Source organism: Esox lucius, chromosome 4 (assembly GCF_011004845.1).
Source record: "Esox lucius isolate fEsoLuc1 chromosome 4, fEsoLuc1.pri, whole genome shotgun sequence".
Classification (NCBI taxonomy): Eukaryota; Metazoa; Chordata; class Actinopteri; order Esociformes; family Esocidae; genus Esox; species Esox lucius.
Window position 1 is genome coordinate 2859773 of NC_047572.1, and position 16917 is coordinate 2876689.

Sequence of the window (16917 nt, forward strand, 5' to 3'; positions counted from 1 at the left end):
ATTTCAGTACAGTGAACTCATTGTCATGTTCAAGAAACCAATTTGAAATGATTCGAGCTTTGTGACATGGTGCATTATCCTGCTGGAAGTAGCCATCAGAGGATGGGTACATGGTGGTCATAAAGGGATGGACATGGTCAGAAACAATGCTCAGGTAGGCCGTGGCATTTAAACGATGCCCAATTGGCACTAAGGGGCCTAAAGTGTGCCAAGAAAACACCATTACACCACCACCACCAGCCTGCACAGTGGTAACAAGGCATGATGGATCCATGTTCTCATTCTGTTAACGCCAAATTCTGACTTTACCATCTGAATGTCTCAACAGAAATCGAGACTCATCAGACCAGCCAACATTCTTCCAGTCTTCAACTGTCCAATTTTGGTGAGCTCGTGCAAATTGTAGCCTCTTTTTCCTATTTGTAGTGGAGATGAGTGGTACCCGGTGGGGTCTTCTGCTGTTGTAGAATCCGCCTCAAGGTTGTGCGTGTTGTGGCTTCACAAATGCTTTGTGGAGACACGTTTTGGATTGAGTCTGACCACTCCAATATTTGGCCTGAGCATGCAACTAAACAGCAAAACCGTGAAAGTGGAACTTTGACTAGAACAACTGTTTGGATTATGCTTCGACACTAAAAGTGGAAAATAAAGTCTAGAATGCTAAAAACCAAAATATCAATTTAAAAGTCCTTGGTACAAATGACAAACTTAATATTTTTGTCATTTGTTGAGCTAGGATCCAGATAGGCTAGGATCCAGTTGTCTATCCTCCTCCCAAAGTGTGCACTCACACGTTAAAACTTTAAAAGAAAACATTTAAAGAAAATGGCGGAAACTTCATCCAGCCATGGTTGCACCGATCCAATCAGTACATGACAGCACACACTTTTCAAGAGGTAGAAAAAACTCTAGGTAGATAATAAAATGGTGACACAGCCTTGGGGCCTCATGTATCAATTGTGCGTACGCACAAATATGTGCATGAAGCATGTGTATGCCAGTTTGGACGCAAAAGTTGGCATTTATCAATGTTGAACTTGATGGGAAAGTGTGCGTATCTCTACGCAAATTTCAACTCATGCATATGCACAGCCTAGCGGTTGAATTGAAGAAATACCATACTATTTCAGAAAAGCTGGTAGAGGAATGTCAACTGAAACACATGGGAAAAATGATCAATTATCAAATATGGATATCCTACAGGAATGCACAAACTGTTTCCTGCAACATCGTAGGCTTATAGGTTACGGATGTAGCAAGTGTCAAAACCCTACAGCCTGTAGCTGATCCAAAAAACTATTAGAACTATTAGGCTGTAAAACATAGCCCTTTCAGTGGGCATATCCATACAGTTTGAAAACAAGACAAACAATAGCCTTATGTGCATGTGCGTAAAGCAACACATTCAACATTGCTTATATTACCAAACACTATAATTATGCCGATTTATTTAAAGATGCTCAATTATGACCTAGAGGTTCTTTGTGTTTTTGAATGAGCTAATGCGTTATCACACATGTTGGCTTACAATTTGTAATTTGACAAAATTGACAATTCATTTCAGAAATTACTTTGATTTAAAATTTCATTCACTGAATGAAAATGAATACAACAAAATAGGTATTCACCAAAAATAAAATAAAACCACCAATTGGCCTAATCAAAATAAAAAAAGTTATAGGTTTTGCTATGCTGCACTAAATGAAAAATGTCTTTCCAAGAGTCATTGATCTTCTATAAAACTTCTGAAATGTTACATACTTTCTTGGCCACGTTCTCTAGGCTACTATTTCTTTTAACAGATCTTGTGTTTGCAAGACAGCCTTGGATTTACCGCTGTGACCCGGTAATGTCTTTACCAATTGACCAATTCCTTTTGATTTTGTCTGTATTGATATTGTAACGACACTGTATTGTGTTATTGTTGTGGGTGTTACAGTGTTATTCCAGGTTCTCATGGGAGTTTGCAGGGGTTAATTATTCCAAGACAGACGGGAGGTGTAGGGGTACGATGGGTAATCCCGCAGGGTTTTGAAAGTTATAAAAGTTGGACTACTAGGTTCTCTCGCTCTGTCTGGGTTTGGGAAGCTGTTGTAAGGTTTATTGGCTTGGTCTGTGGCAAAACAATGGCCTGAGTGTATTAATAAACCTGTGTTCTGCTCTGCACCTCTCGTGTCCATCCTTGTATGCTTGAGATACAGCTCAGGTCATTACAATATGTTTCTTGAATGTGAAGTTGAAATGTTTAGCCTAGTGATTAGCCTAGTGGCAAATTATAATTTACTGCAACATATCGATGTCCCCATCTAGAACTTTTCCACTCACATCTCCCCAATGATGCTAGCAATTTGCTAGTCAATGGACACTGTTTGGACACTGGTTAGGAGTGCAGCAAAGCTTTCTTGCATCCACATTGACTGATCCCTGACCACTTTATTTTATTAACAACGGCCACATCTTGCAATGCAGAATATTTATGACTTCTTGTCGGGCTTCTTGATACGTTTCGAAAAAAAGTTTTTAGATTCTATATCAGATAATATTATTTGAAGTTCACATTATGAGAAATGTATTTTAAGTATATACGTTTTCTCTGACCGGTCTCCACCTTGCTTCGTGTAGTGACTGAAATTACATAGTCAATAGGGCTAATTTGGATACCTTATATGGGTAATTGTAGGCGTTCTTTGGGCGGGGACTGTAAGATGGTTCACATACGCAAAAGTATAGTATGGGTCAGATGTATCAACAGAAGCATGCGTATGTGTTGCGTACGCCAGCTTGATAAATCCCAATAATCTTGTGCGCAAGCAAATCGTAGGATTTCCACATACACCAGAATTTTGTTAGAAACATACGCAAGATTGATACATGAGTCCCCAGGTCCAGTGGTCTGCAAATATCAGAGAGTCTTGAGATTTGATTTAAGGAACCGATTACTGAGGAACATTAAAACTACAATGTTGTTGTCATCCAAGAGGCATAACACAATAGAAATCAATAGACATAGAAAACCTCCAGGACCAGGTTTAAGTAGGTTTCCCTTGGTACAGATCTAGAATCACCTTCCCATTCCTCAATCCTAACCTTACCCATTATTGGGAATAATGTAAACTAACCCAAGACCAGCATTCAGGCAACTTCCCACTACACTGAAAGACTACCTTCAGAAGATAACACGTTCAATCAATTCCTGACATCAAACAAAGCTTAGAAATAAATTATATATACAAAGTTTATAAATAAATACAATTAAATCATACAAATTCCAAATAAATTAAAGGTATCAATAAATTAGCAATCATATATCAGAGTAGGCCCATTAAAATGGCGGCCTGTACCAGGCACATTGCACATAAGACCCCAGCATGGCCTTAACATTAAACTTTTAATTCAATGCAAGTGTCATTATAAAATACTCATTTGGATGTGGATGTTTTAACACTGAAAAAGTATTGCTGAGTTGGGACAATTGGTTATCAGTTGAGCTTAATAGAAGGCCACAATATATTTTTTATGGAATTGAATATTGTTGATCACAAATATCAATGTTGAGGTCTGTTTGGAGAGTTTGTGTGGCCCTGCTGGATTGATTTTGATTAGAAAAGATTCCAGGATATTTCTATGGGAGAGCCAATCATGGAACATTTGTTGTCTTCCTTTGCTTGAATACATTTTCCAGAAGAATAGTATTGTGAATTTTGTGCTGGATTCTACCACATTTTAGATACAACTTCTCTTACTGTCCTCTAGAATAACCAAACAACTCCAATATCAGTGTGCTCATGATCAAATAGAAACTCAAAATCCCTCTTGGACTCAACCATAACAACCCAAACTCGGCTGGATCGTGTTCAATAGGCACCAACCGGTAGCAACTGCCTGAAACAAGGATGACTACATGGAGTCCACGGGATGACTACATGGAGTCCCTGGAAAACCCTTGCCTTAATGAACATGACCCTGAGCTTTAGGCTGCAGTAACAGGCTATCTCCACATGGGGGCAACAACCACCATAACTGATAACCAAAACAAAATTGCAAGAGTGAGGGCTGGCCGGGTGACTGCAGAGCTAGACCGTGCCTTGTTCCTTTTGGATCCGGTTGGTCGGTCTCTGACCCGAGGGGGTTTGATGGGTGTCTGGGGGTTACGTGGGGGCTTACTGTTGGGCCCGTAACCCGGCCAATCGTCACTATACCGCTCTGCTCCGTCACCACCACCCGATCCACTACCCTCTTCAACCTCACCTGCAGAGAGAGAGAATTAATATACCAATTGCACACTACATGCTTACTCTCCTTCTCAAAGCCCACTAGATGACAAAGCCACAGGTCCCGTCCCTCTGACCTTCACCTCCAATGGGAGGGAAAAAGAAAGACTGAGAAGAAAAAGTCACCTAGTTGTTAGTTGAATGCAAGGTCCAATCAAAAAGTGTCTTCCACTTTTAACACAACCCCTCCACAAACTGGGTTCCAGACAAAATAAACATTAAAGTGTTGTTCAAGGACAGACTTGAATTTTTTTTCCAGCTCAAGAGTTAATGTAGCAATGTTTGCTTACTGGTCATAAGCGCTAACCAGAGGTTCTAAAAAAAAATCTCACAGGGCCTCCTATTTTAAATTTGATACATTTAGTAAATTCTAAGGTCCTATTAAAGGTAACACTATATCCCAAACGTATGTCTGTAGATGCTTTATACATTACTACATTAGTAACATTTTAGTACGTTTTTAAATAACTATATACAAACCCTAACCTTCATCCTAACCCTAAACCTTATTCTAAACCCAACTCTAACCCTAACCTTAGCAAACAGTTGCTTATCAACATATGTTGATGGTAATATTGATGATAATATTGCTAACTTCTGAAGATCTAAAGATGGAAATTGGTACTCTCAAAAAGTTTAATCCTATTAAATTAATAACATTAAAATTGTGAATGTGTGTAATTACTCGACTCACCCTTTTTTTTTACCCCTAAAACCAGGTAACATCCCCCTCATATCACATACGCACCATCCTGGGGTCTCCCTCCTAGGTTTGGAATCCCAGCTCTAACCGCTATGCCACATGACACCCATGTTATCATACCAAATATGACCCAAAAAAATGAGAATGGAACACAGAAATAGGAGGACAGAGTCAAATTAGAAAGGTGAGAAAAGGTTAGTGAGAGACGGATGAAGAGTAACTTACTGTCCACAAAATCAGTGTCCTGTCCGGCCTGCGCTTGTTTCAGTCGGTTGGTGGCCACTCTGAGCTCCATAATGAGCTGTCTGGTTCTTACGTCTGGCTTGGCGATGTCCACCTCCACCTCTGGGTTATTAATCTGACTGACCAGACCATCGCCCGTCACGTCGGGGAGGTACCTGGCGCACACACACAGACAATGTGACACATAGCTACAGCTCTGACAGTATGATACATACTATCCATACAATTTTCCTGTATTTCTATACATATTATACACACCATGTATTGATATGAGAATTTCCAACATTTCAATGTCTAATTTATCTTGGATGGCCAATTTTTATTCCTTTGGGAAACATTTTTCCTGATTATTTATTATAATGTCAATGTACTACTTCACCGATGGAGGTAGTAAGTTAAGCATTCTGCTGCAGCTATTCTAACAACTGCTGATCTGTGTAGGCTATCAATAAACTTTGATTTACCAAACACATCTGTATAAAACACACACACACACACACACAGATATTAGTATGATACATTGTTAGTAGTTTCCATGACTGTACACACACAAACATCACTCCACTCCCTTCGCTCTTACATCCTCCCACCTGCTTCACATCAGTCTTTAATCCTACACCCACCTGCCCCTGGCCTGTCCATTCCAGCAACGCTCCTCGTTAGTGACGTCAGCAGCCATATTCTCGTCATTGCAGATGGTGTGTGGGAGGGACACCCAGAAGCCCCGCATGGGACGCAGTCGCTCTTTCAACTCTGACACCTATCGGCAGGCGGAAGGCAACAGTTATGTGCATGCAGTAAAGCAAACCCTAATATACAGTAACTCTTGAACACATGTAGGCGGGAGGCTAATTTTGTCCACCTCCTCTTTAAACAAACTAGAATGAATATAAAGTAAATGGCTGCGGGCTGTTGTAGAATAAAATGTGTGTACTAAAATGTACTGAACTTACCAACAGAAATAATTTTCTTGAACATCTATTGGAGGTTAGAACTCATCCCCCTTAAACACCTCTGGCCTCTTCCTTCTCCCCACACCCACCTCCAACTTCCCTCCCCCTTCCTCTCACATCCAATCTCTTTCAACTCCCCCTCCCACTCCTCATTCTCCTCCTACCAGCCGGTCCAGATTTGTGCCTGCAGCGGTGGTTGGCTTCTCCTCTGGGCTGTAGGTACGGAAAGGTCTCCTGTTGCTCCCCGGCTCCTTGGGGGAGCGCTTGGAACGGCCCAGGGCCGGCCTAGGACTACCACAGCCCTGGAACACCTACAGCAGAACAGCAGGGATAAATAAATTAACCAATGTTCGTACAATTCCATGAAAGAAATAACATTAAAATAAGATGGATTTTGATAAATGTATTGATTATCTTGGTACAATCCCATAAAGAAAAAAAGCTCTGTTGAAAGAACACAGCACCTGACATTTTCTTGGTTCCATTCCATCTAAGGCTGCAACTAACAGCTATTTTGACAATCGATTAATCTGTCGATTACTACTTTGATTAATTACTACTATGGGTAGAAAAAATACATTATAGAATTACATGCAAGTGTTCAAATTCCAGAATTACTATAGAACGCACCAAATTTGACACTAAAGGGTTACTTCCTCAGTAACGTTGTGAATGCTTAGATAGCCGGAGCGAGAAGCCGGATTGCACTTAGCAGTTTTGAAATGCTATATGGCTTGGTTATATTTGGAATACTCAACATTCATAATCACAAAATTGATGGATTTTGTTTGAATTATGACTAAACAAAAAATGAAGTGAACTTGGAGTGGCAATAATTTTTTCTGTGAGCATTGAGTGGTTTTGAGCAGAGCAATGGGAAAGACGTGGAGATGAGCATAACCATCGCTAGGAGAACAATCAGCAGGATTTCCATCAGCTCCACTCCGCTCACACTCTGGCTGGTACCATGTTATATAATATTTCTTACAATCATCAAAAATGTAATAAGTTTGTATTCAATATGTGCCTTGCACAAACATAGGTGTTTGTATTCAGGGTGTGATTGTGAAACCAAAAAAAACAGTGGTTAGGGTCAAACAATTGACTCCGCCCACATTGAGCCTCACTGCAGACTGCACACTGCAGACAGGGGTACCTGGCCGGATCTGCTCAACTACACACAAACTCATCGTGCTCAAGTAGATCACCGGTTTAGTGGTGAAAAACTTAAAACATTAAAGTTAACTCAGCCATGCATTCAAGATTGACTATTTCTCAATTAATAACTTAACTCAATGAATGCAAATTAAAATGAACGACAAATCTGTATTATGTTAATTTGTTGTGCTGAGCACTATTCATCTTCTGTCATCATGGCTACAACACATTTTCTCTTAAAATGCTCATGCATTACAGTCGTGCTCCCGTGCCAATTTTGCGAAGTAAAATATCTTACGAAGTAAGTATGGGATCAGGTGTAGCCTCCGCAATCTTTATAAATGTAAATTTATTTGCTGCATCTTACATAGACCCAACTACTTACACTTCTTGGCAAAACATTTATTTTTTTGCGATTTTATGGATTTAATTAGTTGTTGCAGCCCTACTTCCATCCCATTCCTTGCCTTAGTGGAGGTGGTGACACTGTTCTCCTGCATGTGCATGATAGCCTCAGACACTTTTACAGAGATTGAGTCTGCAGCCAGCTCCATGTTAAAGGGCCCCTCCAGCTTCTCAGATACCTGATACAGTGCATCTAACAGAGAAAGAGAGAAAAAGCATGAAACAGAAAATAGAAGGATGTAGAGGGAGCAGACTGTCTTTCTAGTGTTCACACTATGCTGTGGTTGGAAAGAATTCTATACAAAGCCTTGTCTCAGGTGATCAGTGGCTTGATGGGGTCCTTTTGGTGATCTGGGGCTATATTTGACAAATTATTGCCTGCCTAGCTGGCTCTGTCCGGGAACTTTTTAATATCATGATGAATGATGTGGCCTTAAAAGGTCATGCACTCTTATCTACAACCAGCACAGACAGAAAAGGACTGGTCCAACTCATGATTAAAGATGGAGTATGAGACCATGGGCTGGTTGTGTTATATTATGTTTATATGTGCATAATCTATTAATATTATTACTCAAATAGGCAGGAATACAGTCTCTTGCCTTCTAACTCGATTGGGTTGCTAGAGCATGATGAGGCAAAGCAACCCTATTCACTTATTAACCACCAAGTCCAGATGGTGTTGGCCAGTTGCACCGCCTTCCAACTGGACCACTTGGCTAATTTGCAAGCAGGATTCAAGCCCTGGTCTGACAATGAGGCAGCTAACTGCAGGGCAGTTAGGTAGAAACTCAAAAAGGAAGCATGTTAAATACAGCCAAAGCTGACTTTGCATCCTCAAAAGGTTTTCAGAGTAGTCAGCCCATATTCATCAAACAGAAAAAAAGACATGACATACTCAGTAGAATAGAGATGTAAAGGGGTGCTGCACAGTACACAGTAACTATATCATGTTTGACATTCCAATCTGACAATAAAAGACACCCACATCCTTACTAATGTACACCTTTAATGTCTCCACTCACCAATGAAATTGTTCCACTCAGTGTCCAGATCAGCCTGATTGGCCAGGCATCCCTTCATCACATTGAGGCAAAGGGAGTGGCAGGGGCGCAGGGAGGGCATGCCTCGACAAAGGGGGCAGTACCACTGACGCATCAGGGCACGCACACACTCCACACCAGCACTCAACTGAAGGAGAGGGAAGTGAAGAGGGTGTAGGATGTTACGAAGATTGATGTCCAGTCAAAAGCCTAACAACAATGAAGAGTTTTCTTCTTCATTTGCAATCATGAGCACACATAACACAATACCTTAATTGCCTTGTTAACTATGTCACGGCCTGTGGCCAAGCCTTGAACCAGTGCTCTGGCAGCAATAAATGCCCTGGACACCTGAATGAAAGAAAGCAGAAAGATCAGCCAAACGTGTTCTGGCACATCTACTTTACTCTGTGAATGCTGTTCATTATCTTCTGTTAATGTCAATTGTTTTCTTGAATTTTCTTAATGTTGTAACCTCATGTGAGCTTGAGTAGCGATTTGAATTACTTAATCACACTGTGTTAATTTTGCTTTGGTTATGGATAATTAATATACTTATGTATTACTAAAGAACAGACCTGGGCAAGATAAGGCCCCCGGGCCGGATTCGGCCCTTTGAGTCATTCTATCCGGCCCGCGATACATCCAAAACATTTAAAATAATACAAAATAAAAATTATCTGACGAGGTCCGCAGATTACATTGCTTTATTTACGGTTACATATTTATTTATTTTCAAATTAAAAGTCCAGTGGCACTCCCAGTAAAAAGTACTTAAAATAAAAATACCTTTAAGTTGAAACAAGGTATTTGCGTTGCTATGATACGTAGGGACAAGCACCACGATCCACGCGCAGAAGTTATCATTTGTACGTACTATACGCAATTGATAGCTAGCGAACTCTGGAAATGAGCCTAAGAAAAGTTAGATAACGAAAGCAGGGTATTTAAAAAACTATTGACAGGAACATATTTATTTGCAGATGTCGCAGGCTAAGCAACTTGCTTAATATGTTAAGCTAACGTCACAGTTTTTAAAGAGAACAATTTGCAGAGGCACTTCCAGAGCAAGCATGCAGCGAAATACAAAAACTGTCACCCTACGCTACAATTCAACAAGTCCAAGCGCAGATGCAGCCTCACTGATGAACATCTTGCAGCAGTACCGCACACTGCTTCAACAGAACCGCACACCGCTTCAACAGAAATGACTCCTGACTTCACCTCACTTGTCAACAACCATGCGAGGCTCTCCTGTTCATATTGAGGGAGTAGCCCTAAAAGTTGTTTTCTTGGGAATAGCTGTCATTAAAAGCAGGTAGTACAAAAAATATACTGTATGAAGTTAGAGGACGGCAATTATACCAACATTTGCTTTGAGTGTAAATCTCCAGAAGTGATTTCATAGACTTGTCTGCCCTAATAACTATTATACCTATATAACACTATACCTTATGTACAAACCCGATTCCAGAAAAGTTGGGACACTGTACAAATTGTGAGTTAAAAAGGAATAGAATAATTTACAAACATCATAAACTTATATTTAATTCACAGTAGAATAAAGATAACATATTGAATGTTGAAAGTGAGACATTTTGTAATGTCATGCCAAATATTGGCTCATTTTGGATTTCATGAGAGCTACACATTCCAAAAAAGTTGGGACAGGTAGCAATAAGAGGCTGGAAAAGTTAAATGTACAGATAAGGAACAGCTGGAGGACCAATTTGCAATTTATTATGTCAATTGGCAACATGATCGGGTATAAAAAGAGCCTCTCAGAGTGGCAGTGTCTCTCAGAAGTCAAGATGGGCAGAGGATCACCAATTCCCCCAACGCTGCGGCGAAAAATAGTGGAGCAACATCAGAAAGGAGTTTATCAGAGAAAAATTGCAAATAGTTTGAAGTTATCATCATCTACAGTGCATAATATCATCCAAAGATTCAGAGAATCTGGAACAATCTTTGTGCGTAAGGGTCAAGGCCGGAAAACCATACTGGATGCCCTCAGATGGCACTGCATCACATACAGGAATGATACTGTAATGGAAATCACAACATGGGCTCAGGAATACTTCCAGAAAACATTGTCGATGAACACAATCCACCGTGCCATTCGCCGTTGCCGGCTAAAACTTTATAGGTCAAAAAAGAAGCCTTATCTAAACAGGATCCAGAAGCACAGGCATTTTCTCTGGGCCAAGGATCATTTAAAATGGACTGTGGCAAAGTGGAAGTGTTCTGTGGTCAGACAAATCAAAATTTTAAATTCATTTTGGAAAACTGGGATGCCATGTCATCCGGACTAAAGAGGACAAGGACAACCCAAGTTGTTATCAGCGCTCAGTTCAGAAGCCTGCATCTCTGATGGTATGGGGTTGCATGAGTGCGTGTGGCATGGGCAGCGTACACATCTGGAAAGGCACCATCAATGCTGACAGTTATATCCAAGTTCTAGAACAAAATATGCTCCCATCCAGACGTCGTCTCTTTCAGGGAAGGCCTTGCATTTTCCAACACGACAATGCCAGACCACATACTGCATCAATCACAATGTCATGGCTGCATAGAAGAAGGATCCGGGTACTGAAATGGCCAGCCTGCAGTCCAGATCTTTCACCCATAGAAAACATTTGGCGCATCATAAAGAGGAAGGTGCGACAAAGAAGACCTAAGACAGTTGAGCAACTAGAAGCCTGTATTAGACAACATTCCTATTCATAAACTTGAGCAACTTGTCTCCTCAGTCCCCAGACGTTTGCAGTCTGTTATAAAAAGAAGAGGGAATGCCACACAGTGGTAAACATGGCCTTGTCCCAACTTTTTTGAGATTGATGTCATGAAATTTAAAATCAACTTATTTTTCCCTTAAAGTGACATTTTCTCAGTTTAAACATTTGATATGTCATCTATGTTGTATTCTGAATAAAATATTGAAATTTGAGACTGCATTCTGTTTTTATTCACAATTGTACAGTGTCCCAACTTTTTTGGAATCGGGTTTGTAATGTAGCCTACTCTGTTGAGTTGAAAGTTAAGTTTTAAGGCAAATATATGTGTTGAACATTTCTGTTGAGTAATAACCCTAAAAAGGGATTTTTTAGGTCCTGTCCTGCCATAATAACAGTTGTTAACAGAAAATAATAAAGAAAACATTGTTAAAGTAAATTAAGTTCAATTATGAACTTTTATTATGGAAAATAAATATGCATAAATATAAAATGCAAGTTAACAGAGTTAGCTATGTTGTGTGTTTTTTAGGCATGTTGGTTAAAAAAGTAATTTGGCCCACGATGCTCTGGCATTTTCAGTGTGGCCCCCCAGTGAATAATATTGCCCACCCCTGCTATAGAAGCTCTCAAAATATTTCTTTTCCACAACATGAAATCAAATTAAAATGGATTTAAATCAGAAGTTTTCCCACTGATAAACACAAACACAAAGCTGCAAGAGAGTTATTCAAATAGACTAATGGCTGTAATTGCTGTTAAAGGTGCCTCTTCCAAATATTTAATGAAGGCGATGAATACTTATGCAATCAATTGTCTGTTTTTTATTTGTAATTAATTTAGACCAATTTGTAGATTTTTTTATTTTTTGGTGTTGACCAGTTGCAACCACTCCCCATTAAATGCATTTTGGTTTCATATTGTAATGCAATAAAATGTGGAAATCCAAAAGGGGGATGAATACTTTTGAGAGCTCGTTATATGTTAATAATTCTTAGGTTCCGGACATAATGGGGTTGTCCTGCAAATCAATATGCCATGAACTATCCCTATAACCGGGGTTTAATACCCATAGAGTCTGCGTTACCTGTACACGGAGTTTCCGAGGGAGGTCCCCAAAGGGCTGAAGCTGCTCTGCATGTTTGCTTACACATTCTAGATACTCCTCGCTGAACTGGTACTGGGGGTTTACCAGAGAGAAGACCCGCTCTACCAGACTGGACCAGAATTCTGACTGCACCTCTGTAAGGCTCACACTGCCCCCTTTGGACAAATAGGGAACTGTTAGACTGGACTCAATGCATAATGTTCATATGCAACTGGAAAATGGTTTGCAATGGAAACAGAAAATTTGCATTTGTTATTGGACACTTTGATGCATTATGAACATGCCTCAAGGTTAAGTCAGCCACTCTGGTTATTTAGCCATTTTGTTGTCATCTTGCCAAACAAGACTGGATGAACACAGACTAATTGTGTGGAATAATATACAGCAGTGAAAATAGTTCAGATACACACAAAAAGGGAAGAAAAAAAACAGGCACACTGACCGGAGTAGTATCGGCGCAGTTCAACAAATAGTTCCTGGAAGACATTGGCATTCTGTGTGAAGAGACGTCCATAGGTCTTGGTAAACATCTGATTCATGGACTTCTCTGACATGTCTATGAGCTCCCTGAAGAACTCTGAGGAGGGAAAGGGAGGACAGAGAGGCTCATAAGTAGTAGTGTCACACAAATGGTGCAGACATGTTAAGAGGCGAACAAATGGTATTGAATAGCATATTATTACACCACAAATCCAGAAGTTAATTTGTTGTGATTCGGGGACATCAGTCGCCAGACCAAAATAATAAGATCAGCAGCAGCAGATATCTGTTAAGGCCAGTAATGAAAAGGTTGAACAGTGTCTGCTTAAATGGGGAAACGAAATGTGACTAGCTGGTCCTGCAGTTATTCAGTGCTCTGAGCCCAGGCACAAATTCTACTTGGTCGTTATTTTCATTCACCATGTGTCCCAGTCAAATTCAGTCCCTAATTAGAGGACTAGAATGAAAACAGGCAGGATTCTGGCACCCAAGAGCTGAATTTGAGAATCACTGCAATACTGGACTAGCAATAAGGCATGTTTAGCACCCTGAATTCCATAAAACAAAACATTCTTTACAGGGTTCTTATACATAGTTGTTAGACAATTTGTATTCATTTGCTTCCATATACATCATTATACTAAAGTTTCTATATGTTATACTAAAGATTTCACTTTTAAGTCCAGCTCACCGTCAAACTTGCGGTGCCTCTGTGTAAAAGTGGTTAGGAGGAACTGGCTGGTCTCCTCAATAGCTGTCAAGAAGTCAGTCTCGCTCTGGTGGGACAGCATCTCCTCCATCTGACTGGAACAGCAGGTGTAATCCTGGGGACACAGGCGGAGGTGCTCACCTGAACAAATGAAAAAACAGTCAAAATGTGTTTCCATATACTGGGGTGTTCACCTGACCCAGTGAGGGGATTTCATTTCGATCCAGGGTTTAACATTTAGAACCTGGCTGTCTCCCTAGGTGTGAGCCAGGTGCACAATCTGGCCCATGGCAATGTTGGCTCAAAACAAGTGACATAGAATAAGCATGTGGCGCTTGTATGGCTTTCACATGCAAAGGGATGGCTTGAGACAAAAAGGCTTTTATCTACTTTCAAAATGATATTGTATGCAATAAAATGCTAAACATCTTTAAAATGTATATAGGTTTCAGATAAACTACATCATATATAAGGTCTTAAACAGATGAAGCAACCCCAAACAACAACTAATTTCTAAGATAAATGTTGTCAACAAATAAATCTGGGGGAAATGAATGAGGGCCCCATCAATTAAATGATGGTTCAGCAAATTGGCAAATACCATACATTTACCTTTTCTATCTGAAATTGTTGGCTCTGTAATATGCCACATTCCAGATTAGCCCTTTGATGTGTCATTATTGCTTGTAGTAAAAGGCTTGGTTTGTTTGACCTTTCACGCTAGTAGTTGAGGGGTGGGTGGAGGAGGTGTGTGTGTTAAAGGGGATACACATTAGGTGAGAGAAATGGGGAGGGGGGGAGCTCACTTCTCTTTTGTTCAGTTTTATTTACGTTTCTTTTGTTTTGGAATGTATGTTTCCTTTTCCTCCATATATTTTTGTGAACGTCTCTATATTGTTCTCCATTTTTGTGTCCAATAAAAATAAAAAATAAAAACTGGAAATGCCAATTTGCGTGATGCCATCATGATTTTTCAAACGCTTTCATTCCATTCAGTTTTGAACAGCCAGCAACTCTATCGATAAGCCATTGGGTCTAGTGGTTTTTCTGATATCACTCCATCTTGTGTTATTTCCAGAACTGTATTAAATATTGTTTTAGTAATTGAAAATGAGAATTTTTGAATTAGAGAAATGCAATCCATATGTAATCCCAAATGATAGCCTAATCTCTACATAGAGCAATACATTTGAATAAGGCCCTGTTAGTCTCCAATTAAAATGTCACACTTTAGGGAATTTGGTGCAACTTTAGACAGGGATAATGAAATGCAAACATTGAGAACCAAAGAAAAGTCTGAAAATGAGTTTTTTTCTTGTATTCAGGCAAATATTTCACAATCCGTGCACTCATGTTTTTCCTTCAAAAACTTGCCACATGGATCTTACCCCGCTTTTGTTCATCCTCTCTCCATCTCTCATTATAAACCCACTCTTATTCCTCTATTACCATTTCTAAACTCCCTCTGAACATCCCTCCTATGCCTGGCCATCTGCTCCCCTGGCCCACGGGACAGGAAAAACCAAGTCTCAGATAGATAACCACACACAATCAATATTGCAGTTCTCACATTCAGCACTCACATATACAGCCGAACTCCTCAAATAAACCCTCAATCAACCCGTGCAGAGACATATTACATTAAAAAAAAAAGATGTCAACCAAATGCAGAATTAAAAATGAACAGCTATAACTGTCTCTTGGTCTGGCTTATTTCTCACTCTCAAAAACACCCACCTTGACAATGTTCTATTATGCATGCAACTAACATTACTAAAGTGCCACAGCACAAATTGAATAAAAATGAGGCATTTAATAAGAACATCATATTGAATTTAAGAAAATAATGATTATTTTCGTTCAATCATTCTGAAATCAGTCAACAACGGCTCACTAATTAGGGGCGAGGCTCTTTGTTATACACCAGAGTTCTCAATTTACCCATTCCCTATTAATATAAAAGCCTCCCTTCCAGTCAGACAAATCTGTTAATTCTCTAATACGCTTTGTTCGCCATTGTCTAACATTCGCTTCCTTGACATAATCCACGTTTGGTAAGGACATTCCAAGAAGTCTCTTAAACATACTTTGTTGTGGTAAATATACGTGTATTTGCATAAGACACCCGCTTTTTACGCTGCACGGCTTGTCTTACCAGAAATTTGAGTCAGCGGAGCAGTATTTGTGCTGTAGCCCTTCTCCGCGTACACCTGCCGTGTCTCGGAGCAACTCCTACCCGCTGTCACCGGGCCCCAAGTCCATGACAGGGCAGCCAACATGCAGAGCAACACCAGGGGGTACATCTGAGCAGATAGTCGGGTAACCATCTTCCACCGTCCAGAAATCCTCACCGCGTGTCAGTTTCGGGAAATAATGGATGGGTGACAAAGGATTGTTGAGAACGTCCCGCAGAAAATGACAAAAAGTTACGGAATACAAACAGTTCCAGACTCTCCAGACAAAGTAATCCCTAGACAAATGAATTTCTTCGGTTCCACATGTGGAACGAAAAATTATTTCGCCAACACTTCAAAATACCAACGTTGTATTTTCTCCAGATAATTTGTTTCCTATTGAGTCGCAATTGGGTCGGGGTGTCGTGCGCGTCCGTTTCGGAGGGGTGTTCAGATCCCACCCGGTGTTTTCTCCATCCTGCGACTCGCTCTGTTTCAGAACAATGAGCGGTGCATGAAGCACGAGGAGGACCGAAAGCTAGGGGGGAGATGGGTGAGATACATGCTGGGGCGGGGGCGGCCAAAAGGGGGCAGATGTAGTCGAGGCACCGCAAGGTCCTAAATTTGTCTTCACCACCCCAAGCAATTGTTTGCAGCCTACAATCTGCGGAATAATTTTCATATATTGGCCTGAAAGGATATTGACTTGCATACCTCGGTTCAAGACCGTGGTACATTTATTTTTATTGTTGGTTAAGGCCCTTTTGCCCTTTGGTTTGTCGGTTTCGTTCCGTTTTCAAAAAACTATTTTACGTTACTTTCAATGAAGGAATATCACGTGGATGAGTCTAAGGGACCGTCTTAAAAGTACATTCGGCAGAAATCATTGTTTAGAGATTTTCTTTGTTCGTGCCAACTTCAATGTTTTTTTTCTCCAC

General features: G+C 40.3%; 1 protein-coding gene across 1 annotated transcript; it reads right to left on the reverse strand.

Annotated features, from left to right (window-relative positions):
- Nucleotides 1-429: 429 nt before the first annotated feature.
- Nucleotides 430-16716, reverse strand: gpc2 (glypican 2). The gene is made up of 11 exons (XM_010902143.4): nt 15961-16716; nt 13788-13946; nt 13059-13193; nt 12596-12771; nt 9047-9127; nt 8759-8924; nt 7796-7926; nt 6335-6481; nt 5841-5977; nt 5200-5372; nt 430-4248 (listed from the first exon to the last, which is right to left on the reverse strand). Exons 1-11 carry the CDS (start codon nt 16130-16132, stop codon nt 3989-3991), a joined length of 1737 nt encoding a protein of 578 aa, XP_010900445.1. The 5' UTR covers nt 16133-16716; the 3' UTR covers nt 430-3988.
- Between the last annotated feature and the right edge of the window lie 201 nt (nt 16717-16917).